This window comes from Micropterus dolomieu, linkage group LG08 (assembly GCF_021292245.1).
Source record: "Micropterus dolomieu isolate WLL.071019.BEF.003 ecotype Adirondacks linkage group LG08, ASM2129224v1, whole genome shotgun sequence".
Taxonomy (NCBI): Eukaryota; Metazoa; Chordata; class Actinopteri; order Centrarchiformes; family Centrarchidae; genus Micropterus; species Micropterus dolomieu.
Genome location: NC_060157.1, coordinates 28,951,168 through 28,974,619, shown reverse-complemented (window position 1 = coordinate 28,974,619; position 23,452 = coordinate 28,951,168). Strand labels below are relative to the sequence as shown.

The 23,452-nt window shown below is 39.2% G+C and overlaps 1 protein-coding gene across 2 annotated transcripts in view; it reads left to right on the top strand.

Annotated features, from left to right (window-relative positions):
* The window catches only part of LOC123975654 (serine/threonine-protein kinase mTOR), a 384,954-nt gene extending 372,510 nt beyond the window's left edge, over positions 1-12,444 (top strand). For both annotated transcript variants that reach the window (XM_046057314.1, XM_046057313.1), the window contains 14 exons: positions 1,802-1,936; positions 3,241-3,415; positions 4,874-5,009; positions 5,200-5,347; positions 7,379-7,501; positions 8,029-8,111; positions 8,228-8,300; positions 8,384-8,458; positions 8,821-8,956; positions 9,764-9,829; positions 9,913-9,993; positions 10,241-10,321; positions 11,440-11,545; positions 11,921-12,444. In XM_046057314.1, coding sequence (XP_045913270.1) covers positions 1,802-1,936; positions 3,241-3,415; positions 4,874-5,009; positions 5,200-5,347; positions 7,379-7,501; positions 8,029-8,111; positions 8,228-8,300; positions 8,384-8,458; positions 8,821-8,956; positions 9,764-9,829; positions 9,913-9,993; positions 10,241-10,321; positions 11,440-11,545; positions 11,921-11,936 — 1,434 coding nt within the window. In that variant the 3' untranslated portion in view covers positions 11,937-12,444. The remainder of the gene's footprint in view (positions 1-1,801; positions 1,937-3,240; positions 3,416-4,873; positions 5,010-5,199; positions 5,348-7,378; positions 7,502-8,028; positions 8,112-8,227; positions 8,301-8,383; positions 8,459-8,820; positions 8,957-9,763; positions 9,830-9,912; positions 9,994-10,240; positions 10,322-11,439; positions 11,546-11,920) is intronic.
* The last annotated feature ends 11,008 nt before the right edge of the window (positions 12,445-23,452 follow it).

Genomic DNA, 23,452 nt, shown 5'->3' with positions numbered 1-23,452 from the left:
TTGTTTAGTGTTGTACAGTAGTTCCTAAATATGTAGTTCCCAAGAGTTCCCAACTATATATATATGTATGTATGTATGTATGTATGTATGTATGTATGTATGTATGTATACATACATGTATATGTATACATACATGTATATGTATACATACATACATATATATGTGTATATATACATACATATATGTGTATATATATATACATATATGTGTATATATATACATACATATATGTGTATATATATACATACATATATATGTGTATATATACATACATATATGTGTGTATATATGTGTATATGTATATATGTATGTATATGTGTGTGTATATATGTGTGTATATGTATATATATGTGTGTATATATATGTGTGTGTATATATATATTTATATATATATATATATATGTGTATGTATGTATATATATGTATATGTGTATATGTATGTATATATGTATGTATATATGTGTGTGTGTATGTACACTGTATTATTTACTTTACAGTTGCAAGTCATACAAGTGACCCGAGCACTCTGCGCAAGCAGTATCAGGTGTTTCCATTCAGGCTGCAGGGTTTTTCCTGGCTCAGAATGGCCTTTGGGGGGTGACTTAACCATAAGTAACCTGTATGCATACAGTAAAGGCAGTGAGTTATCTTATGACCGAAATCTATATATTTTCTTGTTATTTCTGATCATTTGATAAACAAAATATATCCACAGCCTGGAGGAGTAAAGGTATAAAAGTATAATGTTAGTATAATAATATATTTACAGGTTACACTTGATTTGGATAATTTGCCTACAGATAGTTTATTAGTTGAGATTCAGCTGTGTCACAAATAAAACCTTTCTCTGATATTAGCCTGTGGTTAACGTTTGATTTGTGCTAATGTTTGTGTATTCATTATAATTTCAGATAATAGTACAGGCTACTATAGCTTGCCATTAGTTGCCTATAAAATTAATCCCAGTTGGACAAAACAGCAGTTTACTTTTTGTGGGTTTCTTCAGTCATTCAATTATTGAAAGAAAAACGTTCTAGGCCTACTTGGTGGTTAGTCAATGAGTTGCTGGTTTGCCTCAGCCTTTTTTTAATGTCCCACCTTCTCCATGCTATGATTGGTTCACGAAAAGTGACTGGCGAGCATCTATGCACATGGCTGCATGAAAGCCTCCCAATCTCCCTGCGGAGATTAGCAGGTAGGCAGAACGGGAACAGGTGAGCGTCACATAGTGCCCAACGAACCTGATCTGGAGAAAGTAGAGAAGAGTACCTGTACGCCAAACGACTTTTATATTATTAGAAATAACAGGAAGCTCCCAGTAGCGCAAGCCCAGCTTCGTAGCGGAGCGTTCAGGCGCAGTCAAACCAACGCAGAAGCTGGTTTATCAATCCAGCGCCTACTACATGTGTTAAAAAACCGCGCTGTGGATGAGAGGAGAGGTGACTTCTGGAAGTCAAGACGTCGTGTTTAAGTTGATGATCTGCTTGCTCAACAGTTGATTGATAATGGCTATTAAAACACATTAGGAGATTATTTGAAACGCTTTTTTTCCTATTCTGATCACTTTGGCGCTCGCTAAAACCTCTTTGGGGGGCGCCAACAATTTCTCTATGCAGGAAAAACCCTGAGGCTGCCTTTGCAGAGTGCACTATTAAAAACAAAATACTTAATCAAGTTGGAACATTGATGTTGAATTGCCTTGACATTAATTTTTATAGTCTGTTTTGGCAAACCATTTTCATTTAATTGAATGAGTCACTGTACAGGGACAGAGTGTGTTTGTTTTACTTCATGCTACAGGCTTACGGCAGGGACTTGATGGAGGCTCAGGACTGGTGTAGAAAGTACATGCGCTCTGGAAATGTAAAGGACCTGACCCAGGCCTGGGACCTCTACTACCATGTATTCAGACGCATCTCCAAACAGCTGCCACAGGTGAGCAAAATGAGGGTCTTTTAAATTTTCTCATAAACTGCATTCTAATAACTGCAGTCTGTTTCAGGTAGGAATACTGTATGTACATTTGTGTAGATGTACAGTGTATATGTAAGCATGCTTCAGTATGTTTACCAAAGAAACAGATCTACATCAAACTGTACCAGTGAACTTCAGCTACACAAACTAATGCTGTAACATATGGAAATGATGACAAGCACCTTTACATTATCTTTATGAGCTTGCAGACTCATTGCACTGTATCCCTGAAACTGTATGAGATATTTCAGTTTCGATGAACCTGTCAAATAGGACTGCAATTAATGATTATTTTTATTGTCAATTAATCGATTAGTTGTTTGATCTATAAGATGGCAGAAAATAGTGAAAAAAGTTGATCAGTGTTTTCCCAACACCAAAGATGGTATCCTCAGTTGTCATAGATATTCAGTTTGCTGTGACAGAAAGTAAAGAAACCCGAAAATATTAACATTTAAGAAGCTGGAATCAACTTAATAGTCGCTGTTCTACTGTCTAAGGTAAGTGATGCAGCTGCATACGGGTTGGTAGCCAGTTGCTTTGGTGACCTTCTCAAAGTAAGTTTGGTAAGTCAGGGGTGGATGGCTTAAACTTCACTTATCCCTGGTCTTGTTGCTTCTGGAGTTACGATACTGTAAAGGATGGATGTCATTCCTCACAGGGATCATTTTCTTGTTGATTGTCAGAAGCTCTCACTTCACAAAGCAAATGGAGACAGCAGTGCTATTTGACATTGTGGCGTGGTCCTGCTCTCAGGGATGCTTTGTGCTACGACATTACATTAAGCAGCATGAAATACACAGCAACATAATAACATGCTGGGAGCATTGCAGATATTCCCCCTGGGCATTTGCATAGAAATAAACCCCCTCCAGGATTCATCCAAACAGCAGACCCAGAGCAGGTTGCGACCGTGATGAAGTTACTATGCACTGACATTTAAAATGTAACTAGTCTGCCAGAGCCAGATTTGATGCACTTTAAAGATGCAGTTTAAATCACTGATGGTTGAATGTAGGTAAACAGAGAATGCGTTTATGAACGGACACATTGAAAGTGAAATGTCACTGGGTTCTAATAAAGGTTTTTTATAAGCAACTTTTTCCTGATTCAGCCTTAACTTGCATATGGGCCAATGTCAGTAACACTGCATATTGGTTTAGGCACTGTTGGCAGAAGACTGTTTTGCCATTTTAGTTTTTTAACAGTAAAAGCTAATTGCCTCTTCCTGTACTATATCCCCATCTCATCAACTTCCTACGCAGCTGACCTCCCTGGAGCTACAATATGTCTCTCCAAAGCTGCTGATGTGCCGGGACCTGGAGCTTGCTGTACCAGGCACTTATGACCCCAACCAGCCTATCATCCGCATCCAGTCCATCGCTCCCTCCCTGCAGGTCATCACCTCCAAGCAGCGCCCACGCAAACTCACTATCATGGGTAAGATTAGGAGAAAATTGAACAGGCGTTGTGGCTCTGACCCCTTATATCAGGAAAATAGAATATCTGCAGTCAGAGTCATGTGCTTTCAGCTCACATGGGCCATCGCATTAGAGAAAATTCAATAGTAATAGAATCTTCACTCAAACAACAAATGGCTCAGTCATGGTAAAGATCTGTGTGTGGATAATACACCAGAGTAAGAATCTTCTTTAAAAACAGAAGCAAGATCAAACCAGCAATGAACTTAATGCCTAAATTAATATCCTGATCACCACAGAAAAACAACTTTTTTAAAACTCAATGGCCAGGGAGCTCATGTCGTGAGTCATTTTTTATTTCAAGAGATGCATGGAGGCACAGATCATTTTGTCAGAAATCTTCCCAACTCCATCATTTGGCATTTATTTGAATATAGAAATAAATAATTCTGACACCTTATTCCCTCTTTGCTTTGTGATTTGAAATCTAATACTGAAGTGCTTCTGAAATGACACAGCAATATAAAATCACCTTGAAGCCAAATCCTCACATTATCATTCACAAATGGTTCACTCTACTTCACTCTTTTCCACTGCACACTGGGATACCTTGTTCTGATGTAGCCCATCAGTGTTAGACAGCATACTCATGTAAAATATGATGGTCAGTAAATCAGCTGACCTCTGGAGCAAGACTTCAGATGAAGCCCTGTCATCCACTACAGGCTGCTTAGATTTAATGTTAGTGCTCTGTCCCCCTAGTGACTCAACATACATTGCTAAATGTGATCATCATTAGGAATAGAATTGGGATTGAACAGGGACTCAGTTTTACTCTGGAAGTATCATTAACTCTGTTAAATGTACTATGACAATTACACTGTTGGTGAAACGATTAAAATGTCGTCTGTTTAGAATACTGAGGACAGTATAAGATAGTGGAAAATTTAGATAAGCAACATCATCTGTACGTCAGATAACAAATATTTTTTCTCTGTCATGCTGAGAACTCGATTCTGCTTAAGAGGATTGAGTTGACGTCACAGTTCATCCAGTGCATAGATAGATATTTTCCTCTCTGCGTGAGTTGATCCAAAAAAATCAACAGTTCATATGAACTTCACAAGGTATTTTCAGCATGGTTCTTGTAAAGCCCTGTGTTCGTTCTGCTGCACAAATCACAAGTTGGGTTCCTTTCCATAGCGAAGTTTTGGAGTGCTATTCCAAACTGATGGATTACTTTAAGCCTGCTATAGGAGAGATGTGGTTCAGATGAAATCATTTATTGCCTGCTCAAACTCACCAGGCATTGCTACAGGCGAAAGTAATGGAGATGCAGGCAGCTGCAGAGCAGCAGGGGAGCACCCTGGAGAAAACAGCCAGTACTGCCAAATCCAGCCATATAATGATTGTTACAGCATGCCTTAACCCTTTTTGAGCAGTGTATCAATGCTTTGTTTTGTGGTGCCCTCTGCAGGCAGTAATGGCCACGAGTTCATGTTCCTGTTGAAGGGCCATGAGGACCTGAGGCAGGATGAGAGAGTCATGCAGCTGTTCGGTCTGGTCAACACACTGCTGGCTAACGACCCTGCGTCCTTGCGCAAGAATCTCAGGTAGACACACAGTGATGTACACACACACAGACTCTGAGTTACAGTGCATTTTACGCATGCCTTGAGCACACACACATGCATACTCTCATAGTGGTGAAAAAATAAAGTTGTGAAAAACAAAATGACTGAAACCTTGACAATTAATTGTGCGGGGTTATTTGTTGTATTGGCTGTGTGTTGCATTCAACAGCATTCAGCGCTACGCCGTGATCCCCCTGTCCACCAACTCAGGCCTGATTGGCTGGGTGCCCCACTGTGACACCCTACACGCCCTCATCAGAGACTACAGGGAGAAGAAAAAAATTTTGCTCAACATTGAACATCGCATCATGCTCAGGGTGAGGAACCACTGAATGTTTCAACTTCCAGCATTTTAATAACTGAAACAGGCTGAATACGCATTTCCTGCCTACATATGTTTATTAGAGCGTAGTTGTATCTGTTTCAGTCAGTTAACTCACCTAGCAAAATTACAATGTTAAAAACAATTATATTCCTGGGATGGATTTTAATATGCTATCATATGTTATTAAATACATATTTATGTGTAAATGAGGCTCATAGTCTCATTCATGAAATAAAAAAACATATAAAACATCCATACTAAAAACTAAATAGATCCATCAATGCTGAGGAAGCATCTGTTTTCAGTGATTATATTGATGAATCCCAATCACTCTTTAATGAAAACACATTTACGGCTCCTTAATTGTCACAGATTAACTACATATCTCTGCATCAGAATGCCTAATTAGTCAAAGGAGAACACACACACATTCATAATGTCCCTACCTCACTAAAATGTCACTACAGGAAGTGAAAGTGACTCAGATGACAGATCAGGGATGAGACAGAGCAGGTTAAGACCCTGACATGTGCTGTGCAAAAAGCTTACAGAGAGTGGCTTGATTGAAACCTGTACATTGAAAATGGCACCACAGCCACCCATTAAGCCAACAAGGCTACGGGAGAAGGACAGGGCTTAAGTTCAAGTCTCATTGGTCCACAATAGGATGATGACTTCAACATGAGTCATTGGTCAACAGGATAAAAAACAACTGGCCTTGTGAGACTGTAATTAGACAAGCAGGTAAGTCACTCCCAACCCCCTGTCAGTTGTCAACTAATGGAAAAAAAAGATGATTCAGTCATCAACTGAAAAACAGGCTTTTTGTTTTGTGAACTGCATATTTTTAAAGAAGCCTGCTAAGTAGCTAGTTTCATCAGGAATAGTGAAAACTGAACAACCTGTGTGGAGTTGGAGTCTCATACAGGGTCTAATTTCACTCAGATATGACAACAAATGAATGGAAATTGCACTGTTCACATATTTTCTTCTGCTGGCTTGTTTTATATTATACTGATTTTATTTTGTACTTACTAATGCTCTTTGAGTTATTAATGATGTGTTACATTCAGTTTAAGCCTTCTAAATGGCAAGATATTAAGTTGACCAGTCAATCAGTCAGGCTATTAATCAGTATTAGATAAAAGATGAGGAAGATGGGAGAGTGAGACAATGATAGATTGCATTAATTTGCTTATTTACAGCTCTACCTCAAGTTTTGCAGGGACCTCCAACCTGCAGTAATAAAATAGACAAACGGAGGACGCCTACTCTGGCGATGTTTGAGGGTGAGAGGTGTACAAACACGCAGGAGACAGGGAAAGGGAGATCCGTGTGGGCACATGAGACCCTCAGAAAGAGGAGACACCGGTGGTAGTAGCCTGTAACCAGGCTTATTTTAGGATGACTCGGGTACAGTTTGTTGCAGTCTCCGTACAATCCAAGCAACTGTAAACTTCCGTCAGCACAACTGAGAGTCTGTCTCTCCATTCATTTGATTGGACAATGGAAAAGAACGCAAATGACGTCGGACGTTTTTCTGCACAGGACGCATAAACAGCGCGCAGAACGCTCACTGCCAATAGAATACAATTAAAAAACGGTGCCTCTCACTGCATAAAACGCGTTCTGTCTGATCCGGACCTTACTGTAGTGGGACCTGCTTACACCCAGTTTCTAGTTTTCCATGACCTGAAACAGACTTAATCATTTGAATGTGTTTTTCAATGAACATGAGAATAATGAAATTTGTAATGATAATGATGTAAGATCTGCTGTGAAGAAAGTGGGGACATTTTTAACATTATCAATCGTCATGGTGTTGGAGACCCTTGTTGAAAATCAACATTATCCTTTTAATACATTCCTGGAGCTCTTCCATTCACTTTCACTTAAAATGTTGCTCTTTTCCAGTACTCTGTGGTGGCTTTCCAAAATGGCACTGAAAAAGTGAAGCACTTTGCATTTAACTTGTCTAAACTCACAGTATGGTATTTTTGCATTTGTGCTTTGTGTATTTCAGATGGCTCCAGACTACGACCACCTGACACTGATGGAGAAGGTGGAGGTGTTTGAGCACGCCGTCAACAACACGGCCGGAGACGACCTTGCCAAGCTCTTGTGGCTCAAGAGCCCCAGCTCTGAGGTGAGATGCTCTGCTTTTTACTCTGTCAGCACAGGGAAGAGTGAGTGAGAGTATCCTCACATTTCAGTGGTTCTGGGCTATTTTAAGAGTGGTCAGTTATAGTAAAGACAACATACACATCTATAAATTAAGATTTTCCAAGTGGCTGGACTAGCAGTGATTTTTGAAAGGTTTTCATTTGATGGCGGAAACATAGTGAGGACAGGGAAAATGTGTATCTAGTCTCTAACTTCTGTATAGATGATGTAATACGGTAGTAGTGAAATAAAACTGTTGTTTTCCTGGAAGAGTCATATTTCTGGGTTGTGTGTCCTACTTTCAAACCACTGACTTCGCAGGACTTAACAAATAGACCTTCAAATTGCATTCATTTTTAGTGCCTTGTGTACCTGATGTTCTGCATGTTCAGCTGTCTGGAAAGATGTATCAGGCAGTTGCCAGAGATTTGTGTGCTATTTTCACACTGTCATGCTCTAATGTTGAGAACCAGAAGAGCTCTCATAATGCAGATGTTATTTCTCCTCCAGGTTTGGTTCGACAGGAGGACCAATTACACCCGCTCTCTGGCTGTGATGTCCATGGTGGGCTACATCCTGGGACTGGGTGACAGGTGATTTTCTCAGCCAAAAGGTTGAAGTCTTGCATTATTGTGATCAGATTGTTAAAATAGTGAGAATAACAATTATCACACAACATAAATATGGAGATGTTGTTTATATTCTCTAGGCATCCATCCAATTTGATGTTGGACCGGTTAAGTGGCAAGATCCTCCACATTGACTTTGGAGACTGCTTTGAGGTGAAAGGAGATTTTCTTTCAATACATTATCCAGAGATGATTTTTTTAATGTGTCTGAGACTGACCCTCATGACAACCTTCAGGTCGCCATGACCCGAGAGAAGTTCCCTGAAAAGATCCCGTTCAGACTGACGAGGATGCTAACCAACGCTATGGAGGTATGCAACCAGTCTGGTCTGTGGCTTAAAGCAAGGAAGGAAGCGTGTTTGCTTCAGCTTGGAAAGTAAAAAACTCTGTACACACTGAACATAACCTGAATCCTGTTTGAGCTTCTCTCAAGTATGCAGTGTTTAATCAGAATACACATCTCACTGGGCCTTTTATTTAATGAGCAAAGAAGTAAAGTAATTACAAATTAAATAAAATTCAATTTTGTAAGATGCTTAAGTTGTATCGTCTCAAATAACTGGAGTTAAATATATGATCTCTTTAAAGTACAAGCATAAGACAGAAACTTAATCTTTGGATGTTGTGAAAGGTTTGTTTCCATCTGCAAAGTTTGTGTCTGATTGTGTGCCAGGTGACAGGCTTGGACGGTAACTACCGGATCACCTGCCACACAGTGATGGAGGTGCTGAGGGAGCACCGGGACAGCGTCATGGCTGTGCTGGAGGCCTTCGTCTATGACCCACTGCTCAACTGGAGGCTCATGGACAGTAAGAGATCATCAACTGTTCACATGAAGTGCATTCAGTGTGGTCTTTTAAAGTTTCAGTAAACAGATGCATTACGGGTTGCAAACTGAAATGACCATGCCAGCATAAAAAAATAACAACAAACTGGATGTGAATTGGAACTGGAAGTTCAGCCCAGAAAAATAAAGCTGTGAGGGTCAATGCAAATGACTCCACTTGGAGTAGAAACTCCTTTTTGTGGTGGTTGGGAGTGGGGAGGATTAAATTTAATCTAAGTGGGCTAAAAAGTGCAAATGTTAAGTTCAACAAAGTGAATAAATATCTCTGGCATACTCTCAACTAATAAAAAAACAAATAATGATAATAATAATAAAGGAACAGTTGAAACCATAAAAGTTTCAAGAAATTATACAAAAAATCTTACTTGCAGGGACTGTAGGGTGCATTAGCCCATTAGTGTTTTCTGCATTTTCTATACATTTTTTATACTTCACATTAGTGCAAACATTTTTAGCATTGTCACAGGAGGGCCTTAGTTAAAATAAAGGAAACAACTTTTGAGTGCTTAGGTATATAATATCTGAGAGACAATTTGTAAAATCTATATTTTATAGAGAATATCAAAGCCTTAACTACTTTTAAAAGTTAAAAAGAGCTTATTTTTCTGCATTTAAAAAGGTCAGGATAATGCTTCTGCTTCCTGTGTGATGGATGAAAAATAGAATATAGTGTACTACATAGTAAAAAAAAAAAAATGAAAGGAGTAATTCTCATGTCAAGAAAAAAGAAAATACTTGTGCTCACACACCTTACCTGTTACACCTACAGCAAACACCAAAGGCACCAAGCGTTCCCGCACCAGGACCGACTCATACACTGCAGGACAGTCAGTGGGTGAGTCTACAGTACAAACTGACCAAAACTGCTTTAATAATGTAAGAACATGTTTAAATCTGTGACTGTGGTTTCCTCTGCAGAGGCGCTTGAGGGAATAGACCTTGGAGAGACCACACACAAGAAACCAGGGACCACAGTGCCTGAATCCATTCACTCCTTTAGTGAGTTACCAGCTCATTCTGTCTTTCCATGATTTTTTGTTGTTGTAGAACCCTTTCATTTGTTTTACCACAACAATACCAAGCTCTCTTGCTTTCATAAATTATCGGTGGTACTGCTGTGCTATTGAAACCCAGAACTTGAGTCCACTTGGATTTCCTTCAGCTGCAGAGACACAGTGTAGTGCCCTTGAATTCACTTTTTCTTAGGTTGCTTGTGGTTGATGCCTGCCTGTTTGTGTTTTTTTAGTTGGAGACGGCTTGGTACAACCTGAGGCACTCAACAAGAAAGCCATTCAGATTATCAACAGAGTGAGAGACAAACTTACAGGTAAGTTCTGCAGCACTTAACGAGCACTACAGACCTAGATATTAAAGAGGTCATATTATGCTCATTTTCAGGTTCATCGTTTTATTTATGGGTTGTACCAGAACTGGTTTACATGGTTTTATTTTCAAAAAACACCATATTTTTGTCATACTGCACATTGCTGTGTTGAACGCTCCATTTTAGCCATGGAGTGATGCATCTCACCTCTACAAGATCTTTGTTGAGAGTTGCACATGCGCAGTTCCTAGTTAAGGATTACTAGCCAATCAGAAGCAGAGTAGGGCGGGTCCTGAAAAGCCGGTAGACACGGCTTCTGTTCAACTGGATATATCCCCTTACCAGCTTAGAGTTTCAGAGTGGTGAGTTTTTAATCTGCCTGGAGGGTAGCTAGTGTTTGGAAGGGAGAGGAGAGGCAGCAGGCGGATGTCTTGTCACGGTGGTGCTGCTAGGCGAACATTATGAAGCGTGTTTTCCTTTAACATCACAAGAAAGGGGAAGTAAAGGCTGGACTACAAACGAGCTGTTTTCAGGCAGTTCAGAGCAGAGTTTTCTGTGGGAGATGGGAACTCCCTTTGTGCTGGACTTTTCACTTTGCAAACCTATTACATGCACAAAAAAGATATATAACTGAATAAAGGAGAGGGAAAAAGCCAAAAAGCAGAATATGACATCTTTAAGAAAAGGGTCAAAACTCTAGACAGCTTTTGTACTAGTATTTTTTTCCTAACAAGTTTCTGGCGGAAATACACATTCATCAGGTCTCTTACTGTACACATCATGTAAGCAAAGCTGAATTTCTTTCTTTGTTGTGAAATAAGTTCATGGTAAAAAAAAAATGTATTACAGTTGCTCAAAAAAGTTCAACGCTTTAGTGCAGAAATGCTGTTAAAAAAAAAAAAAATTATACTCATACATTATTTTCTTCAATCACATTATTAGACTTTTGGCTAACCCACTGCATTTACCTGTAGAGGAAAGGTCTTGCCAGATCTTAAACAATCCTAATAATATCTGGGTGTCATTCATTAAAGTCCTTAAAATCAGAACAAGTTCAAGCCTCACCAGATTGAATTTTCTGCTAAAGGTCTGGTGTTTTGACGAGAGTTTGTTCTCTGCAGGTCGAGACTTTTCTCATGATGAGACACTGGATGTGCCAACACAAGTGGAGCTCCTCATCAAGCAAGCCACATCACATGAAAACCTGTGCCAGTGCTACATTGGATGGTCAGTACTGCGGCTTGAGCCTTTTTTTTGTTTTTATGTGGTGTTTGCATTTGACATTTGTGCTGTATAATTTATTTAGACCAGGCAAGAAGAAGAAATCCATTTTAGCTGACCTAAATTATAGTTATGTAAGTTGACTGCATACGTCACAAGAAGTATTATCAAGTCAGCTTTTTTTTTCTTTGAAATTGTATTTTGTTTGTTGTTCTTTGCATGAGGGTTGCTTATGACAACCCCATCTACAGATCATGCAGTGGTTTTTGCACATTTGTGTAATGTATTACTTCATCACTGCTGTACAGTAGATGAAGCAGAATGAGATAGGTGACGATACATTGCTTTGCTTAAGTGAATCTTTACTTTTTCTGGCTTCAGGTGTCCATTTTGGTGAAGAACTGTCTTCGGCAGCCAAGGCTACACATGACACTGGTAAACCAAGAAGAAACACTTGACTCAAATATCCTCTGAAAATGTTATTTAAGCCACAGTGGAGAGCCTTTGAGAAAGATTTTTTGTTATTGTTGTAGAACGACTAAGTTTATGACAAGGTATCTCAAGAGCTCAGTCTGATGATGATGATTTAACTCAAAATGTTGTCATTGCTTCAAATGACTTTCCTTGCTTTTAACACATTACTTGCTAAAAGCTTTCTACAGTGGCCATATTGTAATAATTTATGACATTTCTTACTTTACACAATGTATGCTTCTTAGAAACCCACCAGTCCGTTGTATAATTGTGGAATAATGTGAGCATTTTCAATAACATGGACTCCCTTTTACTAACTTAAACATTCTTTAAAGTTTAATTCATGACAAGATGTGCGTAAAATTGGATTTGCGATGATCATAATGTACTGTATGGGCATCTGTGTGCCATTAAACCTTGTACAGATACAACTGTGACTGCGTTGTATTCATTTGACAGTACAGGTTGTTGCCCCTGACCTTGTCACATCACTAGTTGTTAAATAGAAAGGGCCAAAATATGGTGCAAAATTAAAAGATCTTGTCTTTTTGTCATCAGGTAAGTTTTCTATTAAAAGGCAAGGGTGTACCGCTCCCCTTTTTTTTCCACGAGCGCCCACAGAGGGCACTCTGACTCCTAATAAGATCCTTCTCCTCCATCTTCTCAGGAAATACTTGGGGAGAGGATGCACTCAGCCGGCCAGATGATAAAAACAGATTCAATTCTCCCCTAAAACCAGAGCAAAACAACAGAAATACTTTGAAGTTTGAATATTTGCCTCCAAATTGAGATAAGATTGCTTGTTCTAACAGCACCTACTGCAGATTTATCCTCTTAAGACCACTGGGAGATGCAGTCATTTACAGCGAATGGAGTACCTGACAGAAATGAAACTGAATCAGATGTAGCAGATTGCAGAGGCAGCAGTGGAGACAACTATTAATTTAGTTTATTGTGCTGTTATCTGTTCAATGCAAGGTAGCTTCTGTTTTACTTGTGCTCATTGCTATTCCCCCTCTTATTTCTCCATTTACTTCTCCCCTGCATTCTCCTCTGAAGGTTAATTACTTATAGATAGTTAAGGATCACAGATCAACAAAAAGCAGCCCATTGATCTCTTCCCTGCCGTGCCTACCTATACAATGTCACGCTCTTTACACAGTGGGACAGAGGCCTGGTGATTATCTGTTCAAATCGATTGATTCCTACTTGTTTTCCCTTGCTTTTTTCTCTTCCTTTTAGTCCTTTACCTTCACTCTTTCACTTTCTTCCCTCCTGCAGCCAAAAGCTCAATATTGAAAATGTGACTTTTCATGGTCTGCACCCCCATTTCTGTTGTTCTTTCTCAGCCGTCTAATTTGTTTGTATTTTTTCAGCCTCTCAAGTCTGTTGAGGGGCAGGCGAGTCAATAGCTCAAGTTAAATAGGCTGCATTGATTGGGAGAGGGATTTAGCTGTTTACCAACTGTGGAAATGGGCTCGGGCCACAGAACATCATGAGTGTCTGCATGGAGCAAGCCCATGGTGACAAATGATACTCATTGGGAGACAATGCCCCTAAATGAGGGATGGTGAAGGGCTTGGTGGCAGAGGCTGAGAATGCAGCAGGCCACGCTCCATCAGGTTGTCACATGATGCTGTCCAGGCCTGGCACCTTGAGCCAAGACATGAGGAATGATGGGATACAGCAACACATTCATAACTATACGCTCCCCTTGCTAGGATATAAGCATGCTTCTCTTGCCTGTTAGTGTTTCCTCCATTCATGAGCTTGTATTCCTTCACAAGAGCTCCTGTCTGGATGGTATTCCACTTCTATGCACTCTCTTCACCTTCTCACGACCTCTAGAGAAGTGCTAACACGAACCAAAGCCCCCTGTGAGGATGGAGAATACACAACTTTTTTGTCCTAAATTTGTCAACATGAATAGTCAACATTAGTAATAAATGAAATCCACCAGTGTACTTCATGTGACTTTTTTTTTTTTTTAAATATATATATATTTTTGGCCTTTTTTGTGCTTTCATTAAGAGAGCAGTGGATAGCTTTGGAAACGGGATAGAGAGGGGAACGATGCAAGAAAGGGCCGCAGGGTGGACTAGAACCCTGGGCCGCTGCAATAAAGTCTCAGCCTTGTACATGGGGCGTGCGCTCTAGCAGGTGAGCTAATAGTGCAACCTTAGTGACTTTATCTGCAATCCCAATTTTTTGGGTCACTACCCAAGGCGGGTAGACGGGGTTTGGAACATGAATTGACTGGTAAATTGAGAGCTTCACCTTCAGGCTTAACTCCCCCTTCACCTCACGGTATGATTCAATGTCTGCATTATTGCTGATGCTGCACCAATCCACCTGTTGATCTCATGCTCCACCAAAACCCTCACTTTTCAACAAGACCCAGAGATACTTCACTTGGTGCTTTAGCTAAAAAGTTGAAAAAATTAGAAGAGAGTAAATTCTCATCTCTGTTAGAATATTTATAGTAAACCCCACTAGTTTCCCTTTTCAAAAAGACCAATTAACGAAACCCTTAATATGACCCTGCATTGAGTCAAGCTAGTAGAACATTAGCCAGCCTGGAGGTGACACCATTACTTCGGCTGAATTGGTCAATGAGCAGATTTAGAAGTCAGAGTTCACTGATCACTGTAAAGAATTTCTGTCATAAATGCTGTTATGTGCCTAGTTTTAAGCTAAAATAATGCTAAAATCAATCCCTACAATGCAACTTGATAGTGTCTATGCATTATCCTCTTCCTGCCTGGTAAACACCCACATCTTTAAAAAACCGCTTTGCAGCACACCTGTCAATTAAAAGTCTCCAAGCTCTTAGTACCAGCTTTAGGAAAGCTCCTCCAAAGCCACAGCAGACATTTTAACATGGTTGTCACTGGCTGAGGAGTACTCAAAATGGATAAACTGATAATGATTTGTAAACTCGGTGGAGTTCCCTTTTTAAGGTCAAGGGTTTGAGGAAATTCAAAGTAAGGCGAAGACTACTTAATGAGGGACACAATTCATTTTCTCGGAGCACAGGTCTTTGCTTCAGCTTGATGGCTGCACACTGGGTCTAATTAAGGTGTCACGAAAATGTATAGCTATTGTAAAAGTGTGCAGATCAGGTGTGAAGGAGTAGAGCTGGAGGAGTTCAGTTAGAAAGAGTTCAGCCCAAGTAAAGTACACATGCAGAGTGCTAGTTGGATATTCCGTCCTTCCAGACTTAATCACCAAGAAATTCTCTGAAACAAAACACTCCTCTGCCCCCTATGGTTATAGGAGCACTTTGTAACTCATACTATACAACCTCCCTCCAACTCTTGCTCTCGAGCATGGCTAACAGCTGTGAAGAGAAAGGCACAGATAGAGGCGATATTGATGGCCAACCAGAGGAGTTCAATAGCAGGCTCTGGAGTTGTTAAAAGCAGGAGCCAGCAGCCAGGACTCGGGCTGTCTTTGTGCACTGTGGTGTAAACTCGGTATTGATGAACCTGACAGCAGTTTAGCCCGCCTGAGAGATGCTGCTCTCTTAGGATGCTTCAAAGAGGTTCTCCAGCCAGCTTTAGCCTTGTTCACCCTGCCAGTTAATGTTCCCAGACCTGGTGTGTCAGAAATGTATGTGAAAAGATTTTCTGTTTAATTAATTGTCTGTTTGTCAAATGCCAGCAGCAAATAGCGGGACATTTTAAGTAACATGGTGAACTTTAAACTCCTGCACAAATACAGAATCGGTAACATATTAGGAGGTCAATGAAACGTTAGCTGCATGAAAAAAATTACACCTGTTGTAGTCACAGTAACTGTGCTGTAAACACAAATAGAAGCAGGCCAAGGAAGGAAAACTGGGCCAGTTCGAAGTTAAAGCTGCACTGGGCAATTTGCACGTTGGCGGCACCATGAAGTAGTTAACTGTGTCCAGTGAAATCAGCAAATGGCACCCAGTACCGTCATGTTTGTGTTGACCAACTCTGCTAGTCTGTGATCCTACCAGAACATTCAAACTGATGTGTACAGTTTTCTGTTTTTGTTAGAACTGAACCTACCTGACAACAAAATTTGACTAAATGGTATGCTGAATCTTTGTGTACTGGATGTAAAGTATATAAAGATATTTTTACATAAAATATTGTTGGTAGTTCAAGTTTAAATCCTATTTTTTGTAATTTCCCTAGCTATGAAATACATGAATATATTGTAACTACAATGTAAACTGCAATGATGGAATGTGAGAGAGTGTGACACTAGAAAAAGGTTAACCATACTCATCATTTACCTTTGTCTGAAAATTCTCCATCCCAGCGCAGTGGAAGTGAATGGGATTTTGTTGATGTTGCGCTCAGCATTAAAAAATTGATTTAAAAAACTCTGTGGTAGCATCTCTTTTCTGGAACAATGTCCAAGTTAGTGTGGAACATCCACAAAACCTCACTGTCAGCAGTTTTAATAGGGAATAGTTGTTTGGTAGAAAATAGTTGCTCTTTCAAAATCACCACCGGCCTCTTTTTTTTCATAACTGTGACACAATTATTTATTATTTTTTTTTTTATCCTTTCTGTAGTTGTGGCTTTAACCACATTATGAAATGTGGTTTGCCTGATTTTTGTGACTCCTTGTGGTAGTATAAAATAATACAGTGTGACAGTCAGGATAATGAAGGTATATAGTATGTTGTATATGCGTATTTCTATTAGTTCATATGTGACAATGGAGTTCAAGCTATAAAGACCCACATTAGAAGAAACCTGTCAAGTTACAGTTTACATCCATGTCTGTCCAGACCCATATGTAGTGGATACTTATCAAGTGGTATTAAGTGTATTTTTGTATTTTATCACTATATTAATGATACATATATATGATTCCAGTGAATAGACATTGTTGAACTGGCTAAACAGGTACACATGTACTATGTAAAGATGAATTCTTCTATAGCTACACAATGTGGTGCATTTGATTTCTCCTGGCATTTTTAGATGTGAAGCCTTTCTATGAGCTGTAGGTGAAACTCACTCACAGGATCACAATTAGCTGGGTGTTCTCCAACACGTTGTTCGCAGTCATAGGATTGCAATGAAGCTCAAAAATCAGAAGGAGGCAGGAAGTCAACAAGTCATTTTTAAATCACTTTGACTTTTAAAGCAAAAGTGGCACCTATTAAGCATCAACTAACTGTGAAATATGGTCGCAACATCCCCTTCTGTTCCTGAGTTATGGTGTTGAAAAATGACAAAAAAAGTTTTCCACAACATCATGACATCACACTAAATTTGACCTTTTGAGTAAAAAAATGTCACTTCATTGTTGGATCCCATTAAACATCTGTCATATTTGCCACATCACTTCTTGAGTTATGGCCAAAAATGTTTATGTCAAAGTCATTTTAAGGTCACAGTGATCTTGACCTTTAAGTCAAACGTGTGTCACTTTCATTGTCCGACCAACTGCGAAACATGGTCTTTAATTCTTGAATAAATGCGTTTTGTGAAGTCACAGTGACCTTGACCTTTGACAACCATATTCTAATCAGTTCATCCTTGTGTCCAAGTGGACTTTAGTGCCAAATTTCAAGAAATTCCCTCATGCCATTCCTGAAATAAATGCCTCCAGCCACAGCTCTCTGTTTGTTGAGACCATAGGGTCTTCTGAAAAATATGTATTTATTAACATTTCCTCCAGCTTGTGTTACCACTTCTATACCCCCAGTGATGTGAGGTGGGTCATGGGGAGGTAAAGGTCTCCATTAGCCATGAGCCTAGACAGCTAAGTCACCCGTGTATTCAACATTGTTGAATTGTTGTTGTAACACAGTGTAGGGCAGAGGCACAAACAGGACGCTGTGTTGTGGCAGTGAAAGGACAGCGCTGTGAGGCTCAATATTATTCCAAACTTGATGCAGTTATTAGACTGTCTGACCAAATGTGACCTTAACATTGTATTTGCTTCAGCTGAGCTGTTTGGTGGATTGCTGTTGTGTGTGACAGCCCCCAGGTGTGAGTGTATGGGACGGTATGATTGTGCTAAGAGAGGCAGCATACTCACCAAAATCCTTCCCTGGATAAATAAAGATTGTTAACGTTGTTTGTCTCAGTACTTACTGTAGATGCAGTTGCTGTGCCAGTCGCAGCAAGTGATGCAATTCAATTTGACATTTATATTGCATTTCAGCTTTATTGGATTGCAGGGAGAGAGATGGGAGACAGATGCCTCGACTGACACTTTTCAAACACATTTTCACATAGTCTACAAACTCAAAATCAGCAGCTCAGATTCAGATCAGAAAACTCTGTGACAGTATTTAAACCATATAGTAAGTGCACAGGCACAGCTTAGCTGATTATTGAATGTTCTTAATTATGTGTCTGTGTGTTGGGACGGGGGGTCCAACCAAGATTTGTAAGACCTTTTTCATTGTCCATTAACTGAAGCATAATTACTGTTTATCTTACATATGGTAAAATCTGTCATTTCTTAAAATGCAGATTTTTCTTGTTTCACCTCATACAAAGGTTGATGTGAGGAGACTGTTCCAGGTCAGTGGGGTGGACTGAAGTCCATGAATGCTTGCTGACTTCATCCATTTGAGAAAGAGCACACTGTTGGACAGAAGTGGTTGTACCTGATCAGCAGTTAGGATCATGTACACTGTGGAATTCCAGTGGTGCTATTAATGGGTATCATGTGTGCCATGCACTGCCCAAATCATAATGCTCTGTCTACAGATTGGACCACCAGCTTGCTACAACACAGATTTGTCAGGAAAGGCAAAATATTTTCAGTCTTTGGTAATCTAGTTGATTTTTTTTTTATTTAATAAAAAAAGATTTTGATTGTCCAAACTGTATGTGTATGCAAATGTTGTTCTGTTATATGTCTGTCTGTCCTGGGAGAGGGATCTGTTGCTTTTCGTAAGGTTTCTTTCATTTTTTCAGCGAACTAGCAAAACCACTGAGTGAGCTCTTTACTATTACTGGTAGATTTGTTACATTTAAACATTTTACTTGCCAACAACAGCAGTTTTTGCTCTTACCATCTTTAAATGTCTGTAAGTATGGATACATGAGGGTAAAATACTTATTCCACTATTTAAACCATTAAATTTAAGACTAGGAGATGGCGGCTATAGCCCACAATGTTTATTTTTATTTTTACACGTTTAAAAAAAAAGGAAGGGAAAAAGGCATGTATTTTGAGAGTTGCGAGTTTTTAGTGAGACACTTCCCCGTCATCCAAATTTCTCAAGAGTTACAGTCATATCAACAATAATACAATTTGTATGTAATATATATATATATATATATATAATATATATATATATATATATATAAAATAACTTTTCCTAGCGCATATTGCACAGTATTAGGTAAGACTTACAATAAATCAGAAAACTGAAGAAGCATAAATTTTATATATTTTAAATATATAAAATATATATGTATATATGGAATTTCAAAGAAAAGATTATTTTCAAAACTTGTTGAAAAGGCCAGCAATATAATCACGGCCAATAAGTTCACAGTGAGCTACAAAATCCTCAATGCTCGAAAGCCATTTTAAACTTGCACTGCTAACCATAGTGAGGATGCTAACAACTGCAAGTAATGATGGACAAAACTACCAAAATAAAACCAAGGTTGTAAAAAAAATTAATAAAATTGACCTGTGAATTACAGAAGCAGAACTAGATTTATTATGGACACAGTTTAAAGCAGTAAGAAAAAACTTAAGTAAAAGAGCAGTAAGCTGCAAACATAGTAAAGCAAAGTTTATGGAGGACTCACCCCATTACCTTAAAAAAAAAACTTAGTAAAGGTACTTATTTGACTTAAAGGGACAATATGTAGTTTTCAGCGGCCACAAGCAGTGCGGTTTTGATATTGCAACCTGGTGTGTGCTCGTATTCGTGCTCGAACTCATTAGTGAGCATATTCAGACACACAGAAACCAAAACACAGAGAGACAGCTTCACACAACATGCTGGAAACTCATTTAAACTCCCACTGCAACGTTACAGTAATATTGTTTTATCAGCTTGAGGTTGAACTTATCTATGCTAGTTGCCGCCACACTGACTGTATTTAGCCAACTTGATACATCAGCGTTAGCTCCCCTTCATTAACTATTTTTGAATCTTTCACCAGAAGCTCAGCAATATCAGGACAGCTAAATGTTTTGGATGATAACCAAAGGTTAGTGAGTGGGACCGAGTATTATGAGTGAGATTGTTGCCACACTTTTTGAAGTAACATTACTGTAATGAATCGGTGCTTAAAGTGTGTTCACATACAACGAACATTTAATCCTCGCAACGCTTCAGCTTCCTCGCTTTCTTTTCTCCAAGCATTGTCCAGTTTTGTCCGGTTTTTATATAAATATAAAGTCCAACCGAGCTCTGGGTGGCAAACGATGATAAATCAACATTGTAATCCCAAAAACTAAAGTAAAAAGCTAATTTAATAAAAGCAGTTAACTCTGAGCTCCTCCTGCGGGTAAACGGCGTAGCTGTCAGGGCAGAATCCAGACCGACTACAGGGGTTTATTTGTCCAAAAGCTGCAGCGCTGCTCCCGGCTCCGGGCTGTGTACCACACAGGATAGTAATATGGGTCGGCGTTTCTCGAGATCACGAGAAAATGATCCCGTTATCACGAGAAAATGGAGGGCTTAGGGCTTCCGTAGTATTCTGCTGCAACTGTACTGCGCTGCAACTTCTGGGAACTATTAAGAGGCTCCATGATCTGCCATTGCTGTGTAAAAAAACCCCCAAAAAAACGGTCCACTGGAGCAAACCTAGACTGTATTAAACGGATCAAAGCGACAGGGGTAAAGGACAAAATCAATTTGCACGTTCTATAAGGCTACAAAGCAGTGTGCAACTGTAGCTTTTCTGCAGACTTTTATGACTGGAGTCGAGTTAACGTTGCATGGAAACAATGGCTCCTCTAAGTCCATGTAAATTTAAAGCTAGGGTAGGCAATTTATTTCAGAAGCAACTTCTCTTCATATCCAGACAGCGATCAATAAATCAATAGCTGTGAAACAAAAATAAAAAAATCTCACAGGACTGTAATAATAACCAACAAACAGATACAGGCCTCAGAGCAAGGGCGTCACTTGAAAGTGGGGACAAAGGGGCCCAGATTAGGGGTGTGAAGAGACACTTAGCTCACAAGACATCACGAATGGTGGCCCGATGGCCCGGGGCCAGTAAAAAGTAACGTCGGAACAGTTGAACTAGCAACTCACAGAAACGGAAAAATTAGTTTCTGCAGAAATATTAGTATTTTAAAAAAATTTGAAACTCAACATCCTGCAGTGTTTTGCAGCTCTTGGCGCTCACCTTTGTCCAATCCAGATTTGTAGTTACATGACCAGTGGTTGTAACATTAATCTCAGTCAAGCAGCAACCTCTGGGTCTGAAAGTGAAACCATGCAGATGTAACTTAAAACTGCATTCTCTCTAACGTCTGCTTGTTGCAAAAGAAATCCGGTTCCACTAGAAATAATGGTAAAATGTTGCTACTTCTCTCAGCTGAATTATTACCTCAGTAAACACTTTCCTAATGACTCTATGATGATCTCAGTTGCTAGTTTAAAGTCTTCAACACAGCATGACGTTCATTTAGTAAATTATGGTCCAAGGGGGAAATAGACCAGAAAGCAGCATATGGTTTTGAGCAGGACTACCTTGTGATTGACGGATCGCTACCATGGCGATGGATTGAGGGGTATGTTTTGTTTTAAAAGTAAATAGTTTAACTATTACCTTTTTATTTTTTATAATATTAACTGTGATTACATTTTAGTTTAGTTTTTTTACATCCAAAATGTAACCGTTACATGTTAACGGTACATGTAGCCTACATAACTTATAAGTCTTTGGTTTTGTTGTAACACTGATAAATAACTTTTGGAGGGAGGGCAACTAAGTTTCAAACCCACAGGCCCAGTGGGGCCAGTTGCAAAAAAAGTTTAACGTTGAGCCATGTAGGTTCACAAGAACCAGAAAAAAAGATCCTAAGTGTTAGATATCCTCAATGCTGAGATATAAGAGCGGGGGGTCTGGGGGTCCTCCCCCAGGAAATTTTGATCTTCAAACACTTCATTTCCCGCATTCTGGTGAAATTTTCTGCCCCAATTTATGGTGGAAATGTTTTTACTTATGTAAGAGAATGTGACATATAGATATAGCAGAATATGATGAGAGAGAACAGAAAATTTGGCCAAAAAGAAACTGTGTCAAGAAGTTGTTAAAGTTACTTACTGGTGCTGCACGTTTCTCACGTCATTTTATAATCGGTAGCTTGTTTTTTTTTTAGCTTAAGTTCCTTTTTTTGGACAATATGTTTCTTCTGTATTTTAATTCCATTGCATGATTTCTTAATTTGCAAATAGACCTTTCTAATTTTCATTTGGTACTTAACTGAAGACTATATTCAGAACATTTTTTTTTTAACAAATTATGGTTGAAAAAAGTGGTGGGGACAAAATCAGCCATTTCAAAAAGTGGTGGGGACATGTCCCCAGCGTCCCCAGTGTAAATGACACCTATGCCTCAGAGCCTAAGTAGAATCAATCAAATAATGGCACTTTAAAAAAAGCAATGACACTGGTTTGTCAAAACTGATTTCAAAATATTTTTTAACATGTCAAGAGAAGGTAAAGATCCCAAGTTAGGTATGCCTTGCAGCTCATTTTAAGTGTGCGGGATGTGAGAGGAAAAGGCACATTTACCCAGTTATGTTTAGTGTTGGGACCATTAGGTGAAGTTTCTCTGATGATCTAGTGTTATAACTACTGGAGTAATGTCTAATATATCTTTAATAAGTACCAGGGGTGTCCCTGACTAAGGATTTGGATAGTCAATTCAGAATTGTCAAGGATTGCCTACATAGTTGACTGATAGTCAAATCTGTGTTTGTGTGTGTGTGTGGGGGGGGGTACACACGGCAGGTCTCCCTCTTCTACTACACACACACACACACACACACATGCTGACGCCTCTTACCTTAATGGTTAGGGTTACAATTTTGCATTTATTCACACATTTTAAAAAGATTTATTAAAAGCTTCTTTCTTTTCACATGTTTATTTACAGCATTATATGTTGATATTTATATCATAATAGGCTGTATATTAACCTACTGACAGAAAACTGATAGTTCTGTGTAAAATCAGACATTGAGCACCCCTATATAGCCAAAATGGTATGATCATCGTTTCATAACGGCGCTGCGAAGATTCGACTGTTGAATCAGCCTCCTCCTATCGAATGTTTCGACTTTTCGGGGTCACCTCTAATATGTACTGCGATAAGTAAAGCTTTTGCATTAAAATGAACGTATGTTTTTTTTTTTCTCCTTATATACAGTAAAGTCCATTAAACCATTTCATCTAAGTTATAATGATGCATACATACGCTTGCACCAGTTACAAACCACAAGGCT